General features: G+C 48.4%; 2 protein-coding genes across 2 annotated transcripts in view; both read left to right on the forward strand.

The window, feature by feature from the left end:
- Positions 1-1105: 1105 nt before the first annotated feature.
- On the forward strand, positions 1106-17265 carry LOC123723831 (H/ACA ribonucleoprotein complex non-core subunit NAF1). The gene is made up of 8 exons (XM_045711701.1): positions 1106-1196; positions 1391-1830; positions 2186-2279; positions 4878-4960; positions 7556-7716; positions 8145-8196; positions 10292-10400; positions 16857-17265. The coding sequence occupies exons 1-8, from the start codon at positions 1106-1108 to the stop codon at positions 17153-17155; spliced, it is 1329 nt and encodes a 442-aa protein (XP_045567657.1). The 3' UTR covers positions 17156-17265.
- Positions 17266-18393: 1128 nt separating this feature from the next.
- Positions 18394-22500, forward strand: part of LOC123732500 (phosphomannomutase 2) — a 9308-nt gene continuing 5201 nt past the window's right edge. Inside the window, exons 1-2 of the mRNA XM_045711702.1 lie at positions 18394-18598; positions 20425-20536. Of these exons, the coding sequence (XP_045567658.1) occupies positions 18527-18598; positions 20425-20536 (184 nt within the window). The 5' untranslated portion in view covers positions 18394-18526. The remainder of the gene's footprint in view (positions 18599-20424; positions 20537-22500) is intronic.

Genomic DNA, 22500 nt, shown 5'->3' on the forward strand with positions numbered 1-22500 from the left:
CTTTGTTCCGTTTGCGTCTGTTAGCTTCCGTTCTGTGTGCTTCCTAGTGACTATTACCCAGCTGATTGTAGTTGTGGTATCCAGGTGTGATAGTCTCTACCCAGCTGATTGTAGTTGTGGTGTCTTTGTCCCCAGGTGTGATCGTCTCTACCCAGCTGATTGTAGTTGTGGTATCCAGGTGTGATAGTCTCTACCCAGCTGATTGTAGTTGTGGTATCCAGGTGTGATAGTCTCTACCCAGCTGATTGTAGTTGTGGTATCCAGGTGTGATAGTCTCTACCCAGCTGATTGTAGTTGTGGTATCCAGGTGTGATAGTCTCTACCCAGCTGATTGTAGTTGTGGTGTCTTTGTCCCCAGGTGTGATCGTCTCTACCCAGCTGATTGTAGTTGTGGTATCCAGGTGTGATAGTCTCTACCCAGCTGATTGTAGTTGTGGTATCCAGGTGTGATAGTCTCTACCCAGCTGATTGTAGTTGTGGTATCCAGGTGTGATAGTCTCTACCCAGCTGATTGTAGTTGTGGTATCCAGGTGTGATAGTCTCTACCCAGCTGATTGTAGTTGTGGTATCCAGGTGTGATAGTCTCTACCCAGCTGATTGTAGTTGTGGTATCCAGGTGTGATAGTCTCTACCCAGCTGATTGTAGTTGTGGTATCTTTGTCCCCAGGTGTGATCGTCTCTACCCAGCTGATTGTAGTTGTGGTATCCAGGTGTGATCGTCTCTACCCAGCTGATTGTAGTTGTGGTATCCAGGTGTGATAGTCTCTACCCAGCTGATTGTAGTTGTGGTATCCAGGTGTGATAGTCTCTACCCAGCTGATTGTAGTTGTGGTATCCAGGTGTGATAGTCTCTACCCAGCTGATTGTAGTTGTGGTATCCAGGTGTGATAGTCTCTACCCAGCTGATTGTAGTTGTGGTATCCAGGTGTGATCGTCTCTACCCAGCTGATTGTAGTTGTGGTGTCTTTGTCCCCAGGTGTGATAGTCTCTACCCAGCTGATTGTAGTTGTGGTGTCTTTGTCCCCAGGTGTGATCGTCTCTACCCAGCTGATTGTAGTTGTGGTGTCTTTGTCCCCAGGTGTGATCGTCTCTACCCAGTAACGGGATGGAGGTCCAACCAGAGGAGACGGTCGTGGTACCGGAGGTTCTTCAGAGCTCAGCAGAGACACACGGAGAGGAACTGGAACTTAACGACGGTACCAGCACCGAGCACCGGGAGGACGGATGCACAGCTGAGACAGAACCTCGGGGACTGACCTCCGTGACCTCAGACAGCCGTTTACCGGGAGAGTTAACGGGAGGAGCAGAGGAGATGGAGGTTACGGAGAATCTCGACTCTGTCTCGAGCTCCGAGCTGGGAGACGGAACCACACACACTAACCTCCTCCAGGACCCCCCCTGGACCCCCCCCAGGACGTCTCCCAGGACCCCTCCCAGGACCCCCCCCAGGACCCCCCCCAGGACCCCTCCCAGGACCTCCTCCACGACCCCCTCCCAGGACCCCCCAGGACCCCTCCCAGGACCACCCCCAGGACGTCTCCCTGGACCCCCCCAGGACGTCTCCCTGGACCCCCCCAGGACCACCCCCAGGACCTCCTCCAGGACCCCCCCCAGGATCTCCCCCAGGTACTGCTGACGTTACAGGACGGTGTCCGGGACCAGCGGGACGGCAGCAGCTCCTCCTCAGACAGTGATTCAGACTCCTCTTCCTCCGGTGTGACTCTGGCTGTTGTGTTAGGTCAGGCAGATGACGAAGATGATGACGATGAAGGCTTCAGTCGGACGAGGAAACCCTGTTCCATCAAAACCCTGGACGAGACCCTGCCTGAGGTACCCCTGACCTCTCTAACCCCTGACCTCTCTAACCTCTGACCTCTCTAAACCCTGGCCTCTCTCTAACCCCTGACCTCTCTGACCTCTCTAAACCCTGGCCTCTCTCTAACCACTGACCTTTAACCCCTGACCTCTCTCTAACCCCTGATCTCTCTGCTCTCTCTAACCCCTGACCTTTAACCCCTGACCTCTCTCTAACCCCTGGCCTCTCTAAATTTGTGTGTGTGTGTGTGTGTGTGTGTGTGTGTGTGTGTGTGTGTGTGTGTGTGTGTGTGTGTGTGTGTGTGTGTGTGTGTGTGTGTGTGTGTGTGTGTGTGTGTGTGTGTGTGTGTGTGTGTGTGTGTGTGTGTAGGAGTTGCCTGCTGTCGAGGAGTTGACGGTTGTTCTACCAGAGGAGGCGGAGATACTCCCCCTAGGATCAGTCACCAGCATCATCCAGCAGCTGGGTTAGTCCCTCCCCCTAGGATCAGTCACCATCCAATAGCTGGGTTAGTCCCTCCCCCTAGGACCAGTACCATCCAATAGCTGGGTTAGTCCCTCCCCCTAGGATCAGTCACCAGCATCATCCAGCAGCTGGGTTAGTCCCTCCCCCTAGGATCAGTCACCATCCAATAGCTGGGTTAGTCCCTCCCCCTAGGACCAGTACCATCCAATAGCTGGGTTAGTCCCTCCCCTAGGATCAGTCACCAGCATCATCCAGCAGCTGGGTTAGTCCCTCCCCCTAGGATCAGTCACCATCCAATAGCTGGGTTAGTCCCTCCCCCTAGGACCAGTACCATCCAATAGCTGGGTTAGTCCCTCCCCCTAGGACCAGTACCATCCAATAGCTGGGTTAGTCCCTCCCCCCTAGGACCAGTACCATCCAATAGCTGGGTTAGTCCCTCCCCCTAGGACCAGTACCATCCAATAGCTGGGTTAGTCCCTCCCCCTAGGACCAGTACCATCCAATAGCTGGGTTAGTCCCTCCCCCTAGGACCAGTACCATCCAATAGCTGGGTTAGTCCCTCCCCCTAGGACCAGTACCATCCAATAGCTGGGTTAGTCCCTCCCCCTAGGACCAGTACCATCCAATAGCTGGGTTAGTCCCTCCCCCTAGGACCAGTACCATCCAATAGCTGGGTTAGTCCCTCCCCCTAGGACCAGTACCATCCAATAGCTGGGTTAGTCCCTCCCCCTAGGACCAGTACCATCCAATAGCTGGGTTAGTCCCTCCCCCCTAGGACCAGTACCATCCAATAGCTGGGTTAGTCCCTCCCCCTAGGACCAGTACCATCCAATAGCTGGGTTAGTCCCTCCCCCTAGGACCAGTACCATCCAATAGCTGGGTTAGTCCCTCCCCCTAGGACCAGTACCATCCAATAGCTGGGTTAGTCCCTCCCCCTAGGACCAGTACCATCCAATAGCTGGGTTAGTCCCTCCCCCTAGGACCAGTACCATCCAATAGCTGGGTTGGATTTTTTGGGGGGACCGATTTGTTTTGTCAAAATCAATTAGTGGTACAAAAACTGGAGTTATTTGTAACATATTACAGCGTTAATGTTTACTTTTAAATTATATTATGTGAGCTATGTATATATTCTAAATTTACTGTCCCCGCTAGAACATCAAGGTACTTAAATACATGCAGTTTCAATTAAATGTTTCAAGGACAGAAATACTGTAGAATTCCATTCATTCCTATGGGGACATCTCCTACTGGGGAGAGCCAACATGGCCGACCGGTGGCTTCAAAGCCTCTCATTGGCCAATACATAGAATCAGTAATCCAGCTCCTACTGGGGAGAGCCAACATGGCCGACCGGTGGCTTCAAAGCCTCTCAATGGTCAATACATAGAATCAGTAATCCATCTCCTACTGGGGAGAGCCAACATGGCCGACCGGTGGCTTCAAAGCCTCTCAATGGTCAATACATAGAATCAGTAATCCAGCTCCTACTGGGGAGAGCCAACATGGCCGACCGGTGGCTTCAAAGCCTCTCATTGGTCAATACATAGAATCAGTGATCCAGGGTTGATCTACATCATTGGCTGGATCTGGTCCACCAGTCTGGTCCACCAGTCCCCTGACCTACACCCTGTCCTTCACATTACACCCTGCCCTTCACATCACACCCTGCCCTTCACATTACACCCTGTCCTTCACATCACACCCTGTCCTTCACATTACACCCTGTCCTTCACATTACACCCTGTCCTTCACATTACACCCTGTCCTTCACATTACACCCTGTCCTTCACATTACACCCTGTCTTTCACATTACACCCTGTCCTTCACATTACACCCTGCCCTTCACATTACACCCTGTCCTTCACATTACACCCTGTCCTTCACATTACACCCTGTCCTTCACATCACACCCTGCCCTTCACATTACACCCTGGTCTTCACATTACACCCTGTCCTTCACATTACACCCTGTCCTTCACATTACACCCTGCCCTTCACATTACACCCTGCCCTTCACATCACACCCTGTTCTTCACATTACACCCTGTCCTTCACATTACACCCTGCCCTTCACATCACACCCTGTCCTTCACATTACACCCTGTCCTTCACATTACACCCTGCCCTTCACATCACACCCTGTCCTTCACATTACACCCTGTTCTTCACATTACACCCTGTCCTTCACATTACACCCTGCCCTTCACATCACACCCTGTCCTTCACATTACACCCTGTTCTTCACATTACACCCTGTCCTTCACATTACACCCTGTCCTTCACATTACACCCTGTCCTTCACATCACACCCTGTCCTTCACATCACACCCTGTCCTTCACATTACACCCTGTTCTTCACATTACACCCTGTCCTTCACATTACACCCTGTCCTTCACATTACACCCTGTCCTTCACATCACACCCTGTCCTTCACGTCACACCCTGTCCTTCACATTACACCCTGTCCTTCACATTACACCCTGTCCTTCACATTACACCCTGTCCTTCACATCACACCCTGTCCTTCACATCACACCCTGTCCTTCACATTACCCTCTGAACCCCTCTTGGTGTCTGTTGTGTTTCCTCAACAGTGATCATACAGTCATTTAAGGACACGCCCCCTCTGAAGGACGACAGCGTCATCTTCAACTCTGATAGGCTGGCCGTGGGCAAGGTAGGAGGGGCTTAGAGTCTGGGGGAGGAGTCTTCACAGTACTGGAGGTTCTTTAACCTCTCTATCTATCTCTGTGAGGTTTAATCCCTCCTCCTCCAGGTGTTTGGGCCGGTCTCCAGTCCCTTCTATGTGTTGTGAGGGTTTAATCCCTCCTCCTCCAGGTGTTTGGGCCGGTCTCCAGTCCCTTCTATGTGTTGTGAGGGTTTAATCTCTCCTCCTCCAGGTGTTTGGGCCGGTCTCCAGTCCCTTCTATGTGTTGTGAGGGTTTAATCTCTCTCCTCCTCCAGGTGTTTGGGCCGGTCTCCAGTCCCTTCTATGTGTTGTGAGGGTTTAATCTCTCCTCCTCCAGGTGTTTGAGGTGTTTGGGCCGGTCTCCAGTCCCTTCTATGTGTTGTGAGGTTTAATCTCTCCTCCTCCAGGTGTTTGGGCCGGTCTCCAGTCCCTTCTATGTGTTGTGAGGTTTAATCTCTCCTCCTCCAGGTGTTTGGGCCGGTCTCCAGTCCCTTCTATGTGTTGTGAGGTTTAATCTCTCCTCCTCCAGGTGTTTGGGCCGGTCTCCAGTCCCTTCTATGTGTTGTGAGGTTTAATCTCTCCTCCTCCAGGTGTTTGGGCCGGTCTCCAGTCCCTTCTATGTGTTGTGAGGGTTTAATCTCTCCTCCTCCAGGTGTTTGGGTCGGTCTCCAGACCCTTCTATGTGTTGAGGTTTAATCTCTCCTCCTCCAGGTGTTTGAGGTGTTTGGGCCGGTCTCCAGTCCCTTCTATGTGTTGTGAGGTTTAATCTCTCCTCCTCCAGGTGTTTGGGCCGGTCTCCAGACCCTTCTATGTGTTGTGAGGTTTAATCTCTCCTCCTCCAGGTGTTTGGGCCGGTCTCCAGTCCCTTCTATGTGTTGTGAGGGTTTAATCTCTCCTCCTCCAGGTGTTTGAGGTGTTTGGGCCGGTCTCCAGTCCCTTCTATGTGTTGTGAGGGTTTAATCTCTCCTCCTCCAGGTGTTTGGGCCGGTCTCCAGTCCCTTCTATGTGTTGTGAGGGTTTAATCTCTCCTCCTCCAGGTGTTTGGGCCGGTCTCCAGTCCCTTCTATGTGTTGTGAGGTTTAATCTCTCCTCCTCCAGGTGTTTGAGGTGTTTGGGCCGGTCTCCAGACCCTTCTATGTGTTGTGAGGGTTTAATCTCTCCTCCTCCAGGTGTTTGGGTCGGTCTCCAGTCCTTTCTATGTGTTGTGAGGTTTAATCTCTCCTCCTCCAGGTGTTTGGGCCGGTCTCCAGTCCCTTCTATGTGTTGTGAGGTTTAATCTCTCCTCCTCCAGGTGTTTGGGCCGGTCTCCAGTCCCTTCTATGTGTTGTGAGGTTTAATCTCTCCTCCTCCAGGTGTTTGAGGTGTTTGGGCCGGTCTCCAGTCCCTTCTATGTGTTGTGAGGGTTTAATCTCTCCTCCTCCAGGTGTTTGAGGTGTTTGGGCCGGTCTCCAGTCCCTTCTATGTGTTGTGAGGGTTTAATCTCTCCTCCTCCAGGTGTTTGAGGTGTTTGGGCCGGTCTCCAGTCCCTTCTATGTGTTGTGAGGGTTTAATCTCTCCTCCTCCAGGTGTTTGGGTCGGTCTCCAGTCCCTTCTATGTGCTGAGGTTTAATCTCTCCTCCTCCTCCAGGTGTTTGGGTCGGTCTCCAGTCCCTTCTATGTGTTGTGAGGTTTAATCTCTCCTCCTCCAGGTGTTTGGGCCGGTCTCCAGTCCCTTCTATGTGTTGTGAGGGTTTAATCTCTCCTCCTCCAGGTGTTTGAGGTGTTTGGGCCGGTCTCCAGTCCCTTCTATGTGTTGAGGTTTAATCTCTCCTCCTCCAGGTGTTTGGGCCGGTCTCCAGTCCCTTCTATGTGTTGTGAGGGTTTAATCTCTCCTCCTCCAGGTGTTTGAGGTGTTTGGGCCGGTCTCCAGACCCTTCTATGTGTTGTGAGGGTTTAATCTCTCCTCCTCCAGGTGTTTGAGGTGTTTGGGCCGGTCTCCAGTCCCTTCTATGTGTTGAGGTTTAATCTCTCCTCCTCCAGGTGTTTGGGTCGGTCTCCAGTCCCTTCTATGTGCTGAGGTTTAATCTCTCCTCCTCCTCCAGGTGTTTGGGTCGGTCTCCAGTCCCTTCTATGTGTTGTGAGGTTTAATCTCTCCTCCTCCAGGTGTTTGGGCCGGTCTCCAGTCCCTTCTATGTGTTGAGGTTTAATCTCTCCTCCTCCAGGTGTTTGGGTCGGTCTCCAGTCCCTTCTATGTGTTGTGAGGTTTAATCTCTCCTCCTCCAGGTGTTTGAGGTGTTTGGGCCGGTCTCCAGTCCCTTCTATGTGTTGTGAGGGTTTAATCTCTCCTCCTCCAGGTGTTTGGGTCGGTCTCCAGTCCCTTCTATGTGTTGTGAGGGTTTAATCTCTCCTCCTCCAGGTGTTTGGGTCGGTCTCCAGTCCCTTCTATGTGTTGTGAGGGTTTAATCTCTCCTCCTCCAGGTGTTTGGGTCGGTCTCCAGACCCTTCTATGTGTTGTGAGGTTTAATCTCTCCTCCTCCAGGTGTTTGGGCCGGTCTCCAGTCCCTTCTATGTGTTGTGAGGGTTTAATCTCTCCTCCTCCTCCAGGTGTTTGAGGTGTTTGGGCCGGTCTCCAGTCCCTTCTATGTGTTGAGGTTTAACTCGGAGAGCGACGTCACTGAGAGAGGAGTGAAGCTGAAGGACTCCATGTTCTACGCCCCGTCGCTCACCGACTACACCCTGTACATCCTCACTGAGCAGCTACGGCGGTCAGTCCACACTGACTACACCCTGACTACACCCTGTACATCCACACTGACTACACACTGACTACACCCTGTACCTCCTCACTGACTACACCCTGACTACACCCTGTACATCCTCACTGACTACACCCTGTACCTCCTCACTGACTACACCCTGACTACACCCTGACTACACCCTGTACATCCTCACTGAGCAGCTACGACGGTCAGTCCACACTGACTACACCCGGACTACACCCTGTACATCCACACTGACTACACCCTGACTACACCCTGTACATCCTCACTGACAAGCTACAACATGTATAATTGAAGCTCTGTCTGTGTGTGTGTGTGTGTGTGTGTGTGTGTGTGTGTGTGTGTGTGTGTGTGTGTGTGTGTGTGTGTGTGTGTGTGTGTGTGTGTGTGTGTGTGTGTGTGTGTGTGTTTAGGTTGAAAGGCTCCGACGCATCCTGGAAGAATGACCAGGAGCCTCCACCAGAGGTGATTACCCATAATGCCTTCTAAATAGTAGAGAGGATCACAGGCCCTGTCTGATTACCCATAATGCCTTCTAAATAGTAGAGGGGAGGATCACAGGCCCTGTCTGATTACCCATAATGCCTTCTAAATAGTAGAGGGGAGGATCACAGGCCCTGTCTGATTACCCATAATGCCTTCTAAATAGTAGACAGGATCACAGGCCCTGTCTGATTACCCATAATGCCTTCTAAATAGTAGAGGGGAGGATCACAGGCCCTGTCTGATTACCCATAATGCCTTCTAAATAGTAGAGGGGAGGATCACAGGCCCTGTCTGATTACCCATAATGCCTTCTGAATAGTAGAGGGGAGGATCACAGGCCCTGTCTGATTACCCATAATGCCTTCTGAATAGTAGAGAGGGGAGGATCACAGGCCCTGTCTGATTACCCATAATGCCTTCTAAATAGTAGACAGGATCACAGGCCCTGTCTGATTACCCATAATGCCTTCTAAATAGTAGAGGGGAGGATCACAGGCCCTGTCTGATTACCCATAATGCCTTCTAAATAGTAGACAGGATCACAGGCCCTGTCTGATTACCCATAATGCCTTTTAAATAGAGGGGAGGATCACAGGCCCTGTCTGATTACCCATAATGCCTTCTAAATAGTAGAGGGGAGGATCACAGGCCCTGTCTGATTACCCATAATGCCTTCTAAATAGTAGAGGGGAGGATCACAGGCCCTGTCTGATTACCCATAATGCCTTCTAAATAGTAGAGAGGGGGAGGATCACAGGCCCTGTCTGATTACCCATAATGCCTTCTAAATAGTAGAGGGGGAGGATCACAGGCCCTGTCTGATTACCCATAATGCCTTCTAAATAGTAGAGGGGAGGATCACAGGTCCTGTCTGATTACCCATAATGCCTTCTAAATAGTAGAGAGGGGGAGGATCACAGGCCCTGTCTGATTACCCATAATGCCTTCTAAATAGTAGAGGGGAGGATCACAGGTCCTGTCTGATTACCCATAATGCCTTCTAAATAGTAGAGGGGAGGATCACAGGCCCTGTCTGATTACCCATAATGCCTTCTAAATAGTAGAGGGGAGGATCACAGGTCCTGTCTGATTACCCATAATGCCTTCTAAATAGTAGAGAGGGGAGGATCACAGGCCCTGTCTGATTACCCATAATGCCTTCTAAATAGTAGAGAGGGGAGGATCACAGGCCCTGTCTGATTACCCATAATGCCTTCTAAATAGTAGAGAGGGGAGGATCACAGGCCCTGTCTGATTACCCATAATGCCTTCTAAATAGTAGAGGGGAGGATCACAGGCCCTGTCTGATTACCCATAATGCCTTCTAAATAGTAGAGAGGATCACAGGCCCTGTCTGATTACCCATAATGCCTTCTAAATAGTAGAGGGGAGGATCACAGGCCCTGTCTGATTACCCATAATGCCTTCTAAATAGTAGACAGGATCACAGGCCCTGTCTGATTACCCATAATGCCTTCTAAATAGTAGAGAGAGGAGGATCACAGGTCCTGTCTGATTACCCATAATGCCTTCTAAATAGTAGAGGGGAGGATCACAGGCCCTGTCTGATTACCCATAATGCCTTCTAAATAGTAGAGAGGGGAGGATCACAGGCCCTGTCTGATTACCCATAATGCCTTCTAAATAGTAGAGAGGAGGATCACAGGCCCTGTCTGATTACCCATAATGCCTTCTAAATAGTAGAGGGGAGGATCACAGGCCCTGTCTGATTACCCATAATGCCTTCTAAATAGTAGAGGGGAGGATCACAGGCCCTGTCTGATTACCCATAATGCCTTCTAAATAGTAGAGGGGAGGATCACAGGTCCTGTCTGATTACCCATAATGCCTTCTAAATAGTAGAGAGGGGAGGATCACAGGTCCTGTCTGATTACCCATAATGCCTTCTAAATAGTAGAGGGGAGGATCACAGGCCCTGTCTGATTACCCATAATGCCCTATTGAGGAAGAGACTGGTCTTTATCTGGTAGAATTCACTGAACTCCTCTTTCCTCTGTCCTGTCCTCTCTCGTCTCTTCTCTGTCCTGTCTCCTCTCGTCTCTCCTGTCTCCAGGCGTTGGACTTCAGTGATGATGAGGCAGAACAGAAGATGAAAAGGAGGAAGAAGGGGAATGTCCAGAAGAGTGAGAGAGAAAGAGGACAGAGAGCTGATCCTCAACCAGGTCAGACACTCAACACAGACTGGTTCTGGTCCACTCACCACTGGTTCTGGTCCACTCAACACTGGTTCTGGTCCACTCAACACACACTGGTTCTGGTCCACTCAACTATCGTAGATGGATTAGACCCTATCGTAGACGGATTAGACCCTATGGATTAGACCCTATCGTAGACGGATTAGACCCTATCGTAGATGGATTAGACCCTATCGTAGATGGATTAGACCCTATCGTAGCTGGATTAGACCCTATCGTAGCTGGATTAGACCCTATCGTAGACGGATTAGACCCTATCGTAGACGGATTAGACCCTATCGTAGACGGATTAGACCCTATCGTAGCTGGATTAGACCCTATCGTAGCTGGATTAGACCCTATCGTAGCTGGATTAGACCCTATCGTAGACGGATTAGACCCTATCGTAGACGGATTAGACCCTATGGATTAGACCCTATCGTAGCTGGATTAGACCCTATCGTAGCTGGATTTTACCCTATGGATTAGACCCTATCGTAGACGGATTAGACCCTATGGATTAGACCCTATCGTAGATGGATTAGACCCTATCGTAGATGGATTAGACCCTATCGTAAACGGATTAGACCCTATCGTAGCTGGATTAGACCCTATCGTAGATGGATTAGACCCTATCGTAGATGGATTAGACCCTATGGATTAGACCCTATCGTAGCTGGATTAGACCCTATCGTAGCTGGATTAGACCCTATCGTAGCTGGATTAGACCCTATCGTAGCTGGATTAGACCCTATCGTAGCTGGATTAGACCCTATGGATTAGACCCTATCGTAGACGGATTAGACCCTATGGATTAGACCCTATCGTAGATGGATTAGACCCTATCGTAGATGGATTAGACCCTATCGTAGACGGATTAGACCCTATGGATTAGACCCTATGGATTAGACCCTATCGTAGATGGATTAGACCCTATCGTAGATGGATTAGACCCTATCGTAGACGGATTAGACCCTATCGTAGACGGATTAGACCCTATCGTAGCTGGATTAGACCCTATCGTAGCTGGATTAGACCCTATCGTAGCTGGATTAGACCCTATCGTAGCTGGATTAGACCCTATCGTAGCTGGATTAGACCCTATCGTAGCTGGATTAGACCCTATCGTAGCTGGATTAGACCCTATGGATTAGACCCTATCGTAGATGGATTAGACCCTATCGTAGCTGGATTAGACCCTATCGTAGATGGATTAGACCCTATGGATTAGACCCTATCGTAGCTGGATTAGACCCTATCGTAGCTGGATTAGACCCTATCGTAGCTGGATTAGACCCTATCGTAGCTGGATTAGACCCTATCGTAGCTGGATTAGACCCTATCGTAGCTGGATTAGACCCTATCGTAGCTGGATTAGACCCTATCGTAGATGGATTAGACCCTATCGTAGACGGATTAGACCCTATCGTAGACGGATTATGACCCTATCGTAGACGGATTAGACCCTATCGTAGACGGATTAGACCCTATGGATTAGACCCTATCGTAGATGGATTAGACCCTATCTTAGACGGATTAGACCCTATCGTAGACGGATTAGACCCTATCGTAGACGGATTAGACCCTATCGTAGACGGATTAGACCCTATCGTAGACGGATTAGACCCTATCGTAGACGGATTAGACCCTATCGTAGACGGATTAGACCCTATCGTAGACGGATTAGACCCTATCGTAGACGGATTAGACCCTATCGTAGACTGATTAGACCCTATGGATTAGACCCTATCGTAGCTGGATTAGACCCTATCGTAGCTGGATTAGACCCTATCGTAGATGGATTAGACCCTATGGATTAGACCCTATCGTAGACGGATTAGACCCTATCGGAGCTGGATTAGACCCTATCGTAGCTGGATTAGACCCTATCGTAGACGGATTAGACCCTTTCGTAGACGGATTAGACCCTATCGTAGACGGATTAGACCCTATCGTAGACGGATTAGACCCTATCGTAGACGGATTAGACCCTATCGTAGACGGATTAGACCCTATCGTAGCTGGATTAGACCCTATCGTAGAGGGATTAGACCCTATCGTAGCTGGATTAGACCCTATCGTAGATGGATCAGACCCTATGGATTAGACCCTATCGTAGACGGATTAGACCCTATGGATTAGACCCTATGGATTAGACCCTATCGTAGATGGATTAGACCCTATCGTAGATGGATTAGACCCTATCGTAGACGGATTAGACCCTATGGATTAGACCCTATCGTAGACGGATTAGACCCTATGGATTAGACCCTATCGTAGATGGATTAGACCTGGATTAGACCCTATCGTAGCTGGATTAGACCCTATCGTAGCTGGATTAGACCCTATCGTAGCTGGATTAGACCCTATCGTAGAAGGATTAGACCCTATCGTAGACGGATTAGACCCTATCGTAGACGGATTAGACCCTATCGTAGACGGATTAGACCCTATCGTAGACGGATTAGACCCTATCGTAGACGGATTAGACCCTATGGATTAGACCCTATCGTAGACGGATTAGACCCTATCGTAGACGGATTAGACCCTATCGTAGACGGATTAGACCCTATCGTAGACTGATTAGACCCTATGGATTAGACCCTATCGTAGCTGGATTAGACCCTATCGTAGCTGGATTAGACCCTATCGTAGATGGATTAGACCCTATGGATTAGACCCTATCGTAGACGGATTAGACCCTATCGGAGCTGGATTAGACCCTATCGTAGCTGGATTAGACCCTATCGTAGCTGGATTAGACCCTATCGTAGACGGATTAGACCCTTTCGTAGACGGATTAGACCCTATCGTAGACGGATTAGACCCTATCGTAGACGGATTAGACCCTATCGTAGACGGATTAGACCCTATCGTAGCTGGATTAGACCCTATCGTAGCTGGATTAGACCCTATCGTAGACGGATTAGACCCTATCGTAGACGGATTAGACCCTATGGATTAGACCCTATCGTAGCTGGATTAGACCCTATCGTAGCTGGATTTTACCCTATGGATTAGACCCTATCGTAGACGGATTAGACCCTATGGATTAGACCCTATCGTAGATGGATTAGACCCTATCGTAGATGGATTAGACCCTATCGTAAACGGATTAGACCCTATCGTAGCTGGATTAGACCCTATCGTAGCTGGATTAGACCCTATCGTAGATGGATTAGACCCTATGGATTAGACCCTATCGTAGCTGGATTAGACCCTATCGTAGCTGGATTAGACCCTATCGTAGCTGGATTAGACCCTATCGTAGCTGGATTAGACCCTATCGTAGCTGGATTAGACCCTATCGTAGCTGGATTAGACCCTATGGATTAGACCCTATCGTAGACGGATTAGACCCTATGGATTAGACCCTATCGTAGATGGATTAGACCCTATCGTAGATGGATTAGACCCTATCGTAGACGGATTAGACCCTATGGATTAGACCCTATGGATTAGACCCTATCGTAGATGGATTAGACCCTATCGTAGATGGATTAGACCCTATCGTAGACGGATTAGACCCTATCGTAGACGGATTAGACCCTATCGTAGCTGGATTAGACCCTATCGTAGCTGGATTAGACCCTATCGTAGCTGGATTAGACCCTATCGTAGCTGGATTAGACCCTATCGTAGCTGGATTAGACCCTATCGTAGCTGGATTAGACCCTATCGTAGCTGGATTAGACCCTATGGATTAGACCCTATCGTAGATGGATTAGACCCTATCGTAGCTGGATTAGACCCTATCGTAGATGGATTAGACCCTATGGATTAGACCCTATCGTAGCTGGATTAGACCCTATCGTAGCTGGATTAGACCCTATCGTAGCTGGATTAGACCCTATCGTAGCTGGATTAGACCCTATCGTAGCTGGATTAGACCCTATCGTAGCTGGATTAGACCCTATCGTAGCTGGATTAGACCCTATCGTAGCTGGATTAGACCCTATCGTAGATGGATTAGACCCTATCGTAGACGGATTAGACCCTATCGTAGACGGATTATGACCCTATCGTAGACGGATTAGACCCTATCGTAGACGGATTAGACCCTATGGATTAGACCCTATCGTAGATGGATTAGACCCTATCTTAGACGGATTAGACCCTATCGTAGACGGATTAGACCCTATCGTAGACGGATTAGACCCTATCGTAGACGGATTAGACCCTATCGTAGACGGATTAGACCCTATCGTAGACGGATTAGACCCTATCGTAGACGGATTAGACCCTATCGTAGACGGATTAGACCCTATCGTAGACTGATTAGACCCTATGGATTAGACCCTATCGTAGCTGGATTAGACCCTATCGTAGCTGGATTAGACCCTATCGTAGATGGATTAGACCCTATGGATTAGACCCTATCGTAGACGGATTAGACCCTATCGGAGCTGGATTAGACCCTATCGTAGCTGGATTAGACCCTATCGTAGACGGATTAGACCCTTTCGTAGACGGATTAGACCCTATCGTAGACGGATTAGACCCTATCGTAGACGGATTAGACCCTATCGTAGACGGATTAGACCCTATCGTAGACGGATTAGACCCTATCGTAGCTGGATTAGACCCTATCGTAGAGGGATTAGACCCTATCGTAGCTGGATTAGACCCTATCGTAGATGGATCAGACCCTATGGATTAGACCCTATCGTAGACGGATTAGACCCTATGGATTAGACCCTATCGTAGATGGATTAGACCCTATCGTAGATGGATTAGACCCTATCGTAGACGGATTAGACCCTATGGATTAGACCCTATCGTAGACGGATTAGACCCTATGGATTAGACCCTATCGTAGATGGATTAGACCTGGATTAGACCCTATCGTAGCTGGATTAGACCCTATCGTAGCTGGATTAGACCCTATCGTAGAAGGATTAGACCCTATCGTAGACGGATTAGACCCTATCGTAGACGGATTAGACCCTATCGTAGACGGATTAGACCCTATCGTAGACGGATTAGACCCTATCGTAGACGGATTAGACCCTATCGTAGACGGATTAGACCCTATGGATTAGACCCTATCGTAGACGGATTAGACCCTATCGTAGACGGATTAGACCCTATCGTAGACGGATTAGACCCTATCGTAGACGGATTAGACCCTATCGTAGACGGATTAGACCCTATCGTAGACGGATTAGACCCTATCGTAGACTGATTAGACCCTATGGATTAGACCCTATCGTAGCTGGATTAGACCCTATCGTAGCTGGATTAGACCCTATCGTAGATGGATTAGACCCTATGGATTAGACCCTATCGTAGACGGATTAGACCCTATCGGAGCTGGATTAGACCCTATCGTAGCTGGATTAGACCCTATCGTAGCTGGATTAGACCCTATCGTAGACGGATTAGACCCTTTCGTAGACGGATTAGACCCTATCGTAGACGGATTAGACCCTATCGTAGACGGATTAGACCCTATCGTAGACGGATTAGACCCTATCGTAGCTGGATTAGACCCTATCGTAGAGGGATTAGACCCTATCGTAGCTGGATTAGACCCTATCGTAGATGGATCAGACCCTATGGATTAGACCCTATCGTAGACGGATTAGACCCTATGGATTAGACCCTATGGATTAGACCCTATCGTAGATGGATTAGACCCTATCGTAGATGGATTAGACCCTATCGTAGACGGATTAGACCCTATGGATTAGACCCTATCGTAGACGGATTAGACCCTATGGATTAGACCCTATCGTAGACGGATTAGACCCTATGGATTAGACCCTATCGTAGCTGGATTAGACCCTATCGTAGCTGGATTAGACCCTATCGTAGCTGGATTAGACCCTATCGTAGACGGATTAGACCCTATCGTAGACGGATTAGACCCTATCGTAGACGGATTAGACCCTATCGTAGACGGATTAGACCCTATCGTAGACGGATTTAAGGTGAGCATTTTGTGCAATAAATACATTTATTTTTTTAATGTTCTGAACAAATATCCGAGGAGAAAAGCAAGCATGGATTTTGAGGAATGTAAAATAGAGCAGATGAGGAGGAGGAGAGAGCACAGTGATGAAGAATCAGTACATTTTACATGACATTTCAGTCATTTAGCAGACGCTCCTATCCAGAGCGATTTACAGTAGAGGGAATACATTTAATTACATTTTTTAAATACTGTGGTGGTTGTTGGCTGTATATAATTTGAGCTTTAACCCCTCTCTCTGTGTGTGTGTGTGTGTGTGTGTCTCTGTGTGTGTGTGTGTGTCTCTGTGTGTGTGTGTGTCTCTGTGTGTGTCTCTGTGTGTGTGTGTGTGTGTCTCTGTGTGTGTGTGTGTGTGTGTCTCTGTGTGTGTGTGTCTCTGTGTGTGTGTGTCTCTGTGTGTGTGTGTGTCTCTGTGTGTGTGTGTGTGTGTGTGTGTGTGTGTGTGTGCCCTCATTGTCTTTCTCTTCCAGACAGAGATTCCGTCACCAGACCGCAGATGTCCCAGAGGCCTTTGCAACAGAGTCGTCCACCCCGCCGTGACAACTGGGGTCCCCCACCCCGATACGAAGGGGCTCCATTCTACCCACACCAGCCCCACTACCCCTACCCTCCCCCCTACCAGCCCCAGTCCTTCCCTCTCTACCCTCCCCTCCTCCCCCCACATGTCCTTCCCCTGGTCTCCTCCCCCCTCTCACCCCTACCACAACCTCCCCTTCTCTCACCTCCCCCTCCTCCCCCACCGCCCACTGGCCCTTATCCTCCTCAGTGAGGACACACACACACACACACACACCACTAGTGACTGTACACCTCTCCTCCTACACACTCATCAACGTTGTTTGACCTAAATCAACACATTAAAAGTCTATTTTTACTGTCTGCGTTTTAATAGTTTCTGTCCTTAAATTCCCTGCTAGTAGAGACTGTTATAGTGATGATAACACTATATATATAATCCCTGACCCTGTTCTGGTCCATATCCTCATCATGTACCCTCCCCTGACCCTGTTCTGGTCCATAACCTCATCATGGACCCTCCTCCTGACCCTGTTCTGGTCCATATCCTCATCATGGACCCTCCCCTGACCCTGTTCTGGTCCATAACCTCATCATGGACCCTCCTCCTGACCCTGTTCTGGTCCATATCCTCATCATGGACCCTCCTCCTGACCCTGTTCTGGTCCATATCCTCATCATGGACCCTCCTCCTGACCCTGTTCTGGTCCATAACCTCATCATGGACCCTCCTCCCTGACCCTGTTCTGGTCCATAACCTCATCATGGACCCTCCTCCCCTGACCCTGTTCTGGTCCATATCCTCATTATGTACCCTCCTCCTGACCCTGTTCTGGTCCATATCCTCATCATGGACCCTCCTCCTGACCCTGTTCTGGTCCATAACCTCATCATGGACCCTCCCATGACCCTGTTCTGGTCCATATCCTCATCATGGACCCTCCTCCTGACCCTGTTCTGGTCCATATCCTCATCATGGACCCTCCTCCTGACCCTGTTCTGGTCCATATCCTCATCATGGACCCTCCTCCTGACCCTGTTCTGGTCCATATCCTCATCATGGACCCTCCTCCTGACCCTGTTCTGGTCCATATCCTCATCATGGACCCTCCTCCTGACCCTGTTCTGGTCCATATCCTCATCATGGACCCTCCTCCTGACCCTGTTCTGGTCCATATCCTCATGGACCCTCCTCTCTGAGGGCTGTATTTGTATGTATTATGGATCCCCATTTAGTATCTGGTTTAAATAAAATACTAATTGGTGCAAAACCTTTATGAAACTGGTAAACAGCTCAATTCAGCTGGACTCTGGTGACAAATAAACTATTAAATTCTCTGCTGGTTAATAATTCAGTATTTAATGGTGAGGCTGACCACCAAATATTGGGCGTCCCAGTATATAATATATATAATTATATAATGTTACGTTCCGAACGTTACAAAGCCACGCCCACAGTGCGCTGTGATTGGACAAAGGGACTGCACTTACTTCCGTATACACAGAGCACAGATGACGCTGCAGTCCGTCCACTATTCTCTTCCGCCTTCCACATCGGCTGGATCTAACGAAACCTCCAACACCGACTGGCCTCATTTACCAACGCATTTACTACGGACAAAAAATGGGTGAAGCTGTCGACACCACGACGCTGTGTCTCTTCGACGTGGACGGGACGCTGACTGCCGCTCGACAGGTCGGTAGACGGTACTGCTAACGGTTTAGCTATGTTAGTTCACACTCCAGACAGTAGAGAGAGAGAGAGAGAGTGCTGTGGTTTAGCTGTGTTAGTTCACACTCCAGACAGTAGAGAGAGAGAGAGAGAGAGAGAGAGAGTGCTGTGGTTTAGCCATGTTAGTTCACACTCCAGACAGTAGAGAGAGAGAGTGCTGTGGTTTAGCCATGTTAGTTCACACTCCAGACAGTAGAGAGAGAGAGAGCTGTGGTTTAGCTATGTTAGTTCACACTCCAGACAGTAGAGAGAGAGAGAGAGCTGTGGTTTAGCTGTGTTAGTTCACACTCCAGACAGTAGAGAGAGAGAGAGAGCTATGGTTTAGCTGTGTTAGTTCACACTCCAGACAGTAGAGAGAGAGAGAGAGCTATGGTTTAGCTATGTTAGTTCACACTCCAGACAGTAGAGAGAGAGAGTGCTATGGTTTAGCTATGTTAGTTCACACTCCAGACAGTAGAGAGAGAGAGAGCTATGGTTTAGCTATGTTAGTTCACACTCCAGACAGTAGAGAGAGAGAGAGTGCTGTGGTTTAGCTATGTTAGTTCACACTCCAGACAGTAGAGAGAGAGAGAGAGAGAGAGCTATGGTTTAGCTATGTTAGTTCACACTCCAGACAGTAGAGAGAGAGAGTGCTGTGGTTTAGCCATGTTAGTTCACACTCCAGACAGTAGAGAGAGAGAGAGAGAGAGCTATGGTTTAGCTGTGTTAGTTCACACTCCAGACAGTAGAGAGAGCTATGGTTTAGCTATGTTAGTTCACACTCCAGACAGTAGAGAGAGAGAGAGCTGTGGTTTAGCTATGTTAGTTCACACTCCAGACAGTAGAGAGAGAGCTGTGGTTTAGCTATGTTAGTTCACACTCCAGACAGTAGAGAGAGAGAGAGTGCTGTGGTTTAGCTATGTTAGTTCACACTCCAGACAGTAGAGAGAGAGAGAGAGAGCTATGGTTTAGCTATGTTAGTTCACACTCCAGACAGTAGAGAGAGAGAGAGTGCTGTGGTTTAGCCATGTTAGTTCACACTCCAGACAGTAGAGAGAGAGAGAGAGAGAGAGCTATGGTTTAGCTATGTTAGTTCACACTCCAGACAGTAGAGAGAGAGAGAGCTGTGGTTTAGCTATGTTAGTTCACACTCCAGACAGTAGAGAGAGAGAGAGCTGTGGTTTAGCCATGTTAGTTCACACTCCAGACAGTAGAGAGAGAGAGTGCTGTGGTTTAGCTATGTTAGTTCACACTCCAGACAGTAGAGAGAGCTATGGTTTAGCTATGTTAGTTCACACTCCAGACAGTAGAGAGAGAGAGAGAGAGCTGTGGTTTAGCTATGTTAGTTCACACTCCAGACAGTAGAGAGAGAGAGAGAGAGCTGTGGTTTAGCCATGTTAGTTCACACTCCAGACAGTAGAGAGAGAGAGAGAGAGTGATGTGGTTTAGCCATGTTAGTTCACACTCCAGACAGTAGAGAGAGAGAGAGCTATGGTTTAGCCATGTTAGTTCACACTCCAGACAGTAGAGAGAGAGAGAGAGAGAGAGAGAGAGAGAGAGAGAGCTATGGTTTAGCCATGTTAGTTCACACTCCAGACAGTAGAGAGAGAGAGAGCTGTGGTTTAGCCATGTTAGAATGATATCTACTGTATCCGTTGTAGAGGCAGGACTGTGTGATTGACTGACTGGTTGTTGTAGCACCGTGTACTGGCGTGTACTGGCGTGTATTAACGTGTACTGGCGTGTATTAACATGTACTGGCGTGTACTAACGTGTACTGGCGTGTACTAACGTGTACTGGCGTGTTTCAGAGGGTGACTCCCGGGATGGAGGACTTCCTGCAGCGTCTGCGGCGGCGTGTTAGAGTCGGCGTGGTGGGGGGGTCGGACTATATCAAGATCAAAGAACAACTGGGAGACGATGGTGAGTTTCTGGGAGGGAGGGGGGAGGGGAGGGGAGGGGGGGGACGATGGTGAGTTTCTGGGAGGAGGGAGGGAGGGGAGGGGAGGGGAGGGAGGGGGGGACGATGGTGAGTTTCTGGGAGGGGAGGGAGGGAGGGGAGGGGGAGGGGGGAGACGATGGTGAGTTTCTGGGAGGAGGGGGGGGAGGGAGGGAGGATGGGAGACGATGGTGAGTGTCTGTGTGTCTGTTGCAATTATAAACTGGTTACCAACATGCATAGAACAGTAACCAATAATGTTTTTCCTCATTCCTGTGGTATATTGTAGAGATGTAGGACACAGTTCTGCTCCCTAAATTCCCTTCCCCCCCCCGTGTCTCACTCAATTGCGTTCCGACCGGTCCCTCTACACACGCGTGCTGAGTATAGAAATAAAAGCCTATAATTACAGGAATAAAAGCCTATAAAAACAGGAATAAAAGCCTATAAAAGCCTATAATTACAGGAATAAAAGCCTATAAAAACAGAAATAAAAGCCTATAAAAACAGAAATAAAAGCCTATAATTACAGAAATAAAAGCCTATAATTACAGGAATAAAAGCCTATAAAAACAGAAATAAAAGCCTATAAATACAGAAATAAATAAAAGCCTATAAAAACAGAAATAAAAGGCTATAAATACAGGAATAAAAGCCTATAATTACAGATCTGATGGGATACACAAGCTACATTCCTTGCCAAATGACAACAGTTTTTTCACAAATTCAAAATGGACTAAACTTTGCTTTTTGGTCTTACTTAAGGGTTAGGCATAAGGTTAGCAGTGTGGTTAAGGTTAGGGTTAAGGTTAGGGTTAAAATCGTATTTTAAGAAGATGCATTGTAGAAACAGGCTTTACGACTTTGTGGTCGCGGTACCTAGTGAAAACCCTACTTTGTGAACTACTAGTGGCGTTAGAAGGGCTTAGTCCAGGTTATAACCCCCTAAACACAGACAGGTTCCACACTGAAAATATACAAAAACATTAGTTTGATAAAGACGTATTTTAATCCGAATCATTAAGCCTCAGGTTGGAGTCATTAAAACGAGTTTTTCCACCACTCCACAAATTTCTTGTTAACAAACTATAGTTTTGGCAAGTCGGTTAGGACATCTACTTTGTGCATGACACAAGTATTTTTTCCAACAATTGTTTACAGACAGATTATTTAACTTATAATTCACTAGATCACAATTCCAGTGGGTCAGAAGTTTACATCCACTAAGTTGACTGGTGCCTTTAAACAGCTTGGAAAATTCCTGAAAATTATGTCATGGCTTTAGAAGCTTCTGATTGGCTAATTGACATCATTTGAGTCAATTGGAGGTGTACCTGTGGATGTATTTCAAGGTCTACCTTCAAACTCAGTGCCTCTTTGCTTGACATCAAGGGAAAATCAAAAGAAATCAGCCAAGACCTCAGAAAAAAGATTGTTGTTTTACTAGGATTAAATGTCAGGAATTGTGAAAAACTGAGTCTAAATGTATTTGTCTAAGGTGTATGTAAACTTCCGACTTCAACTGTATTATGCAATGTTGTGTGCTGTTGGCATATAGATAAATAAGCACATGGTTTTTCCAGCCTTGTGTTATAAAAATAGGATTTATTCCATTGGAGAACCAGCCAAAAGAATAATGCAGTACTGGAACAGTCCAAGGTCCAATCCCTTTCCCTATCCCTATCCCAAACCCTATCCCAATCCCTATCCCAAACCCTATCCCAAACCCTATCCCAATCCCTATCCCAAACCCTATCCCTATCCCAATCCCTATCCCTATCCCTAACCCTATCCCTATCCCTAACCCTATCCCTATCCCTAACCCTATCCCAATCCCTATCCCTATCCCTATCCCTATCCCTATCCCTAGTATGTTGTCTGATATACTGTAAACACGGCTGGAATGCTGTTAAACTAGCCAGTTCACTCCACCAATCAGGCCTTTATG

This window comes from Salmo salar, unplaced genomic scaffold (assembly GCF_905237065.1).
Source record: "Salmo salar unplaced genomic scaffold, Ssal_v3.1, whole genome shotgun sequence".
NCBI classification, from domain to species: Eukaryota; Metazoa; Chordata; class Actinopteri; order Salmoniformes; family Salmonidae; genus Salmo; species Salmo salar.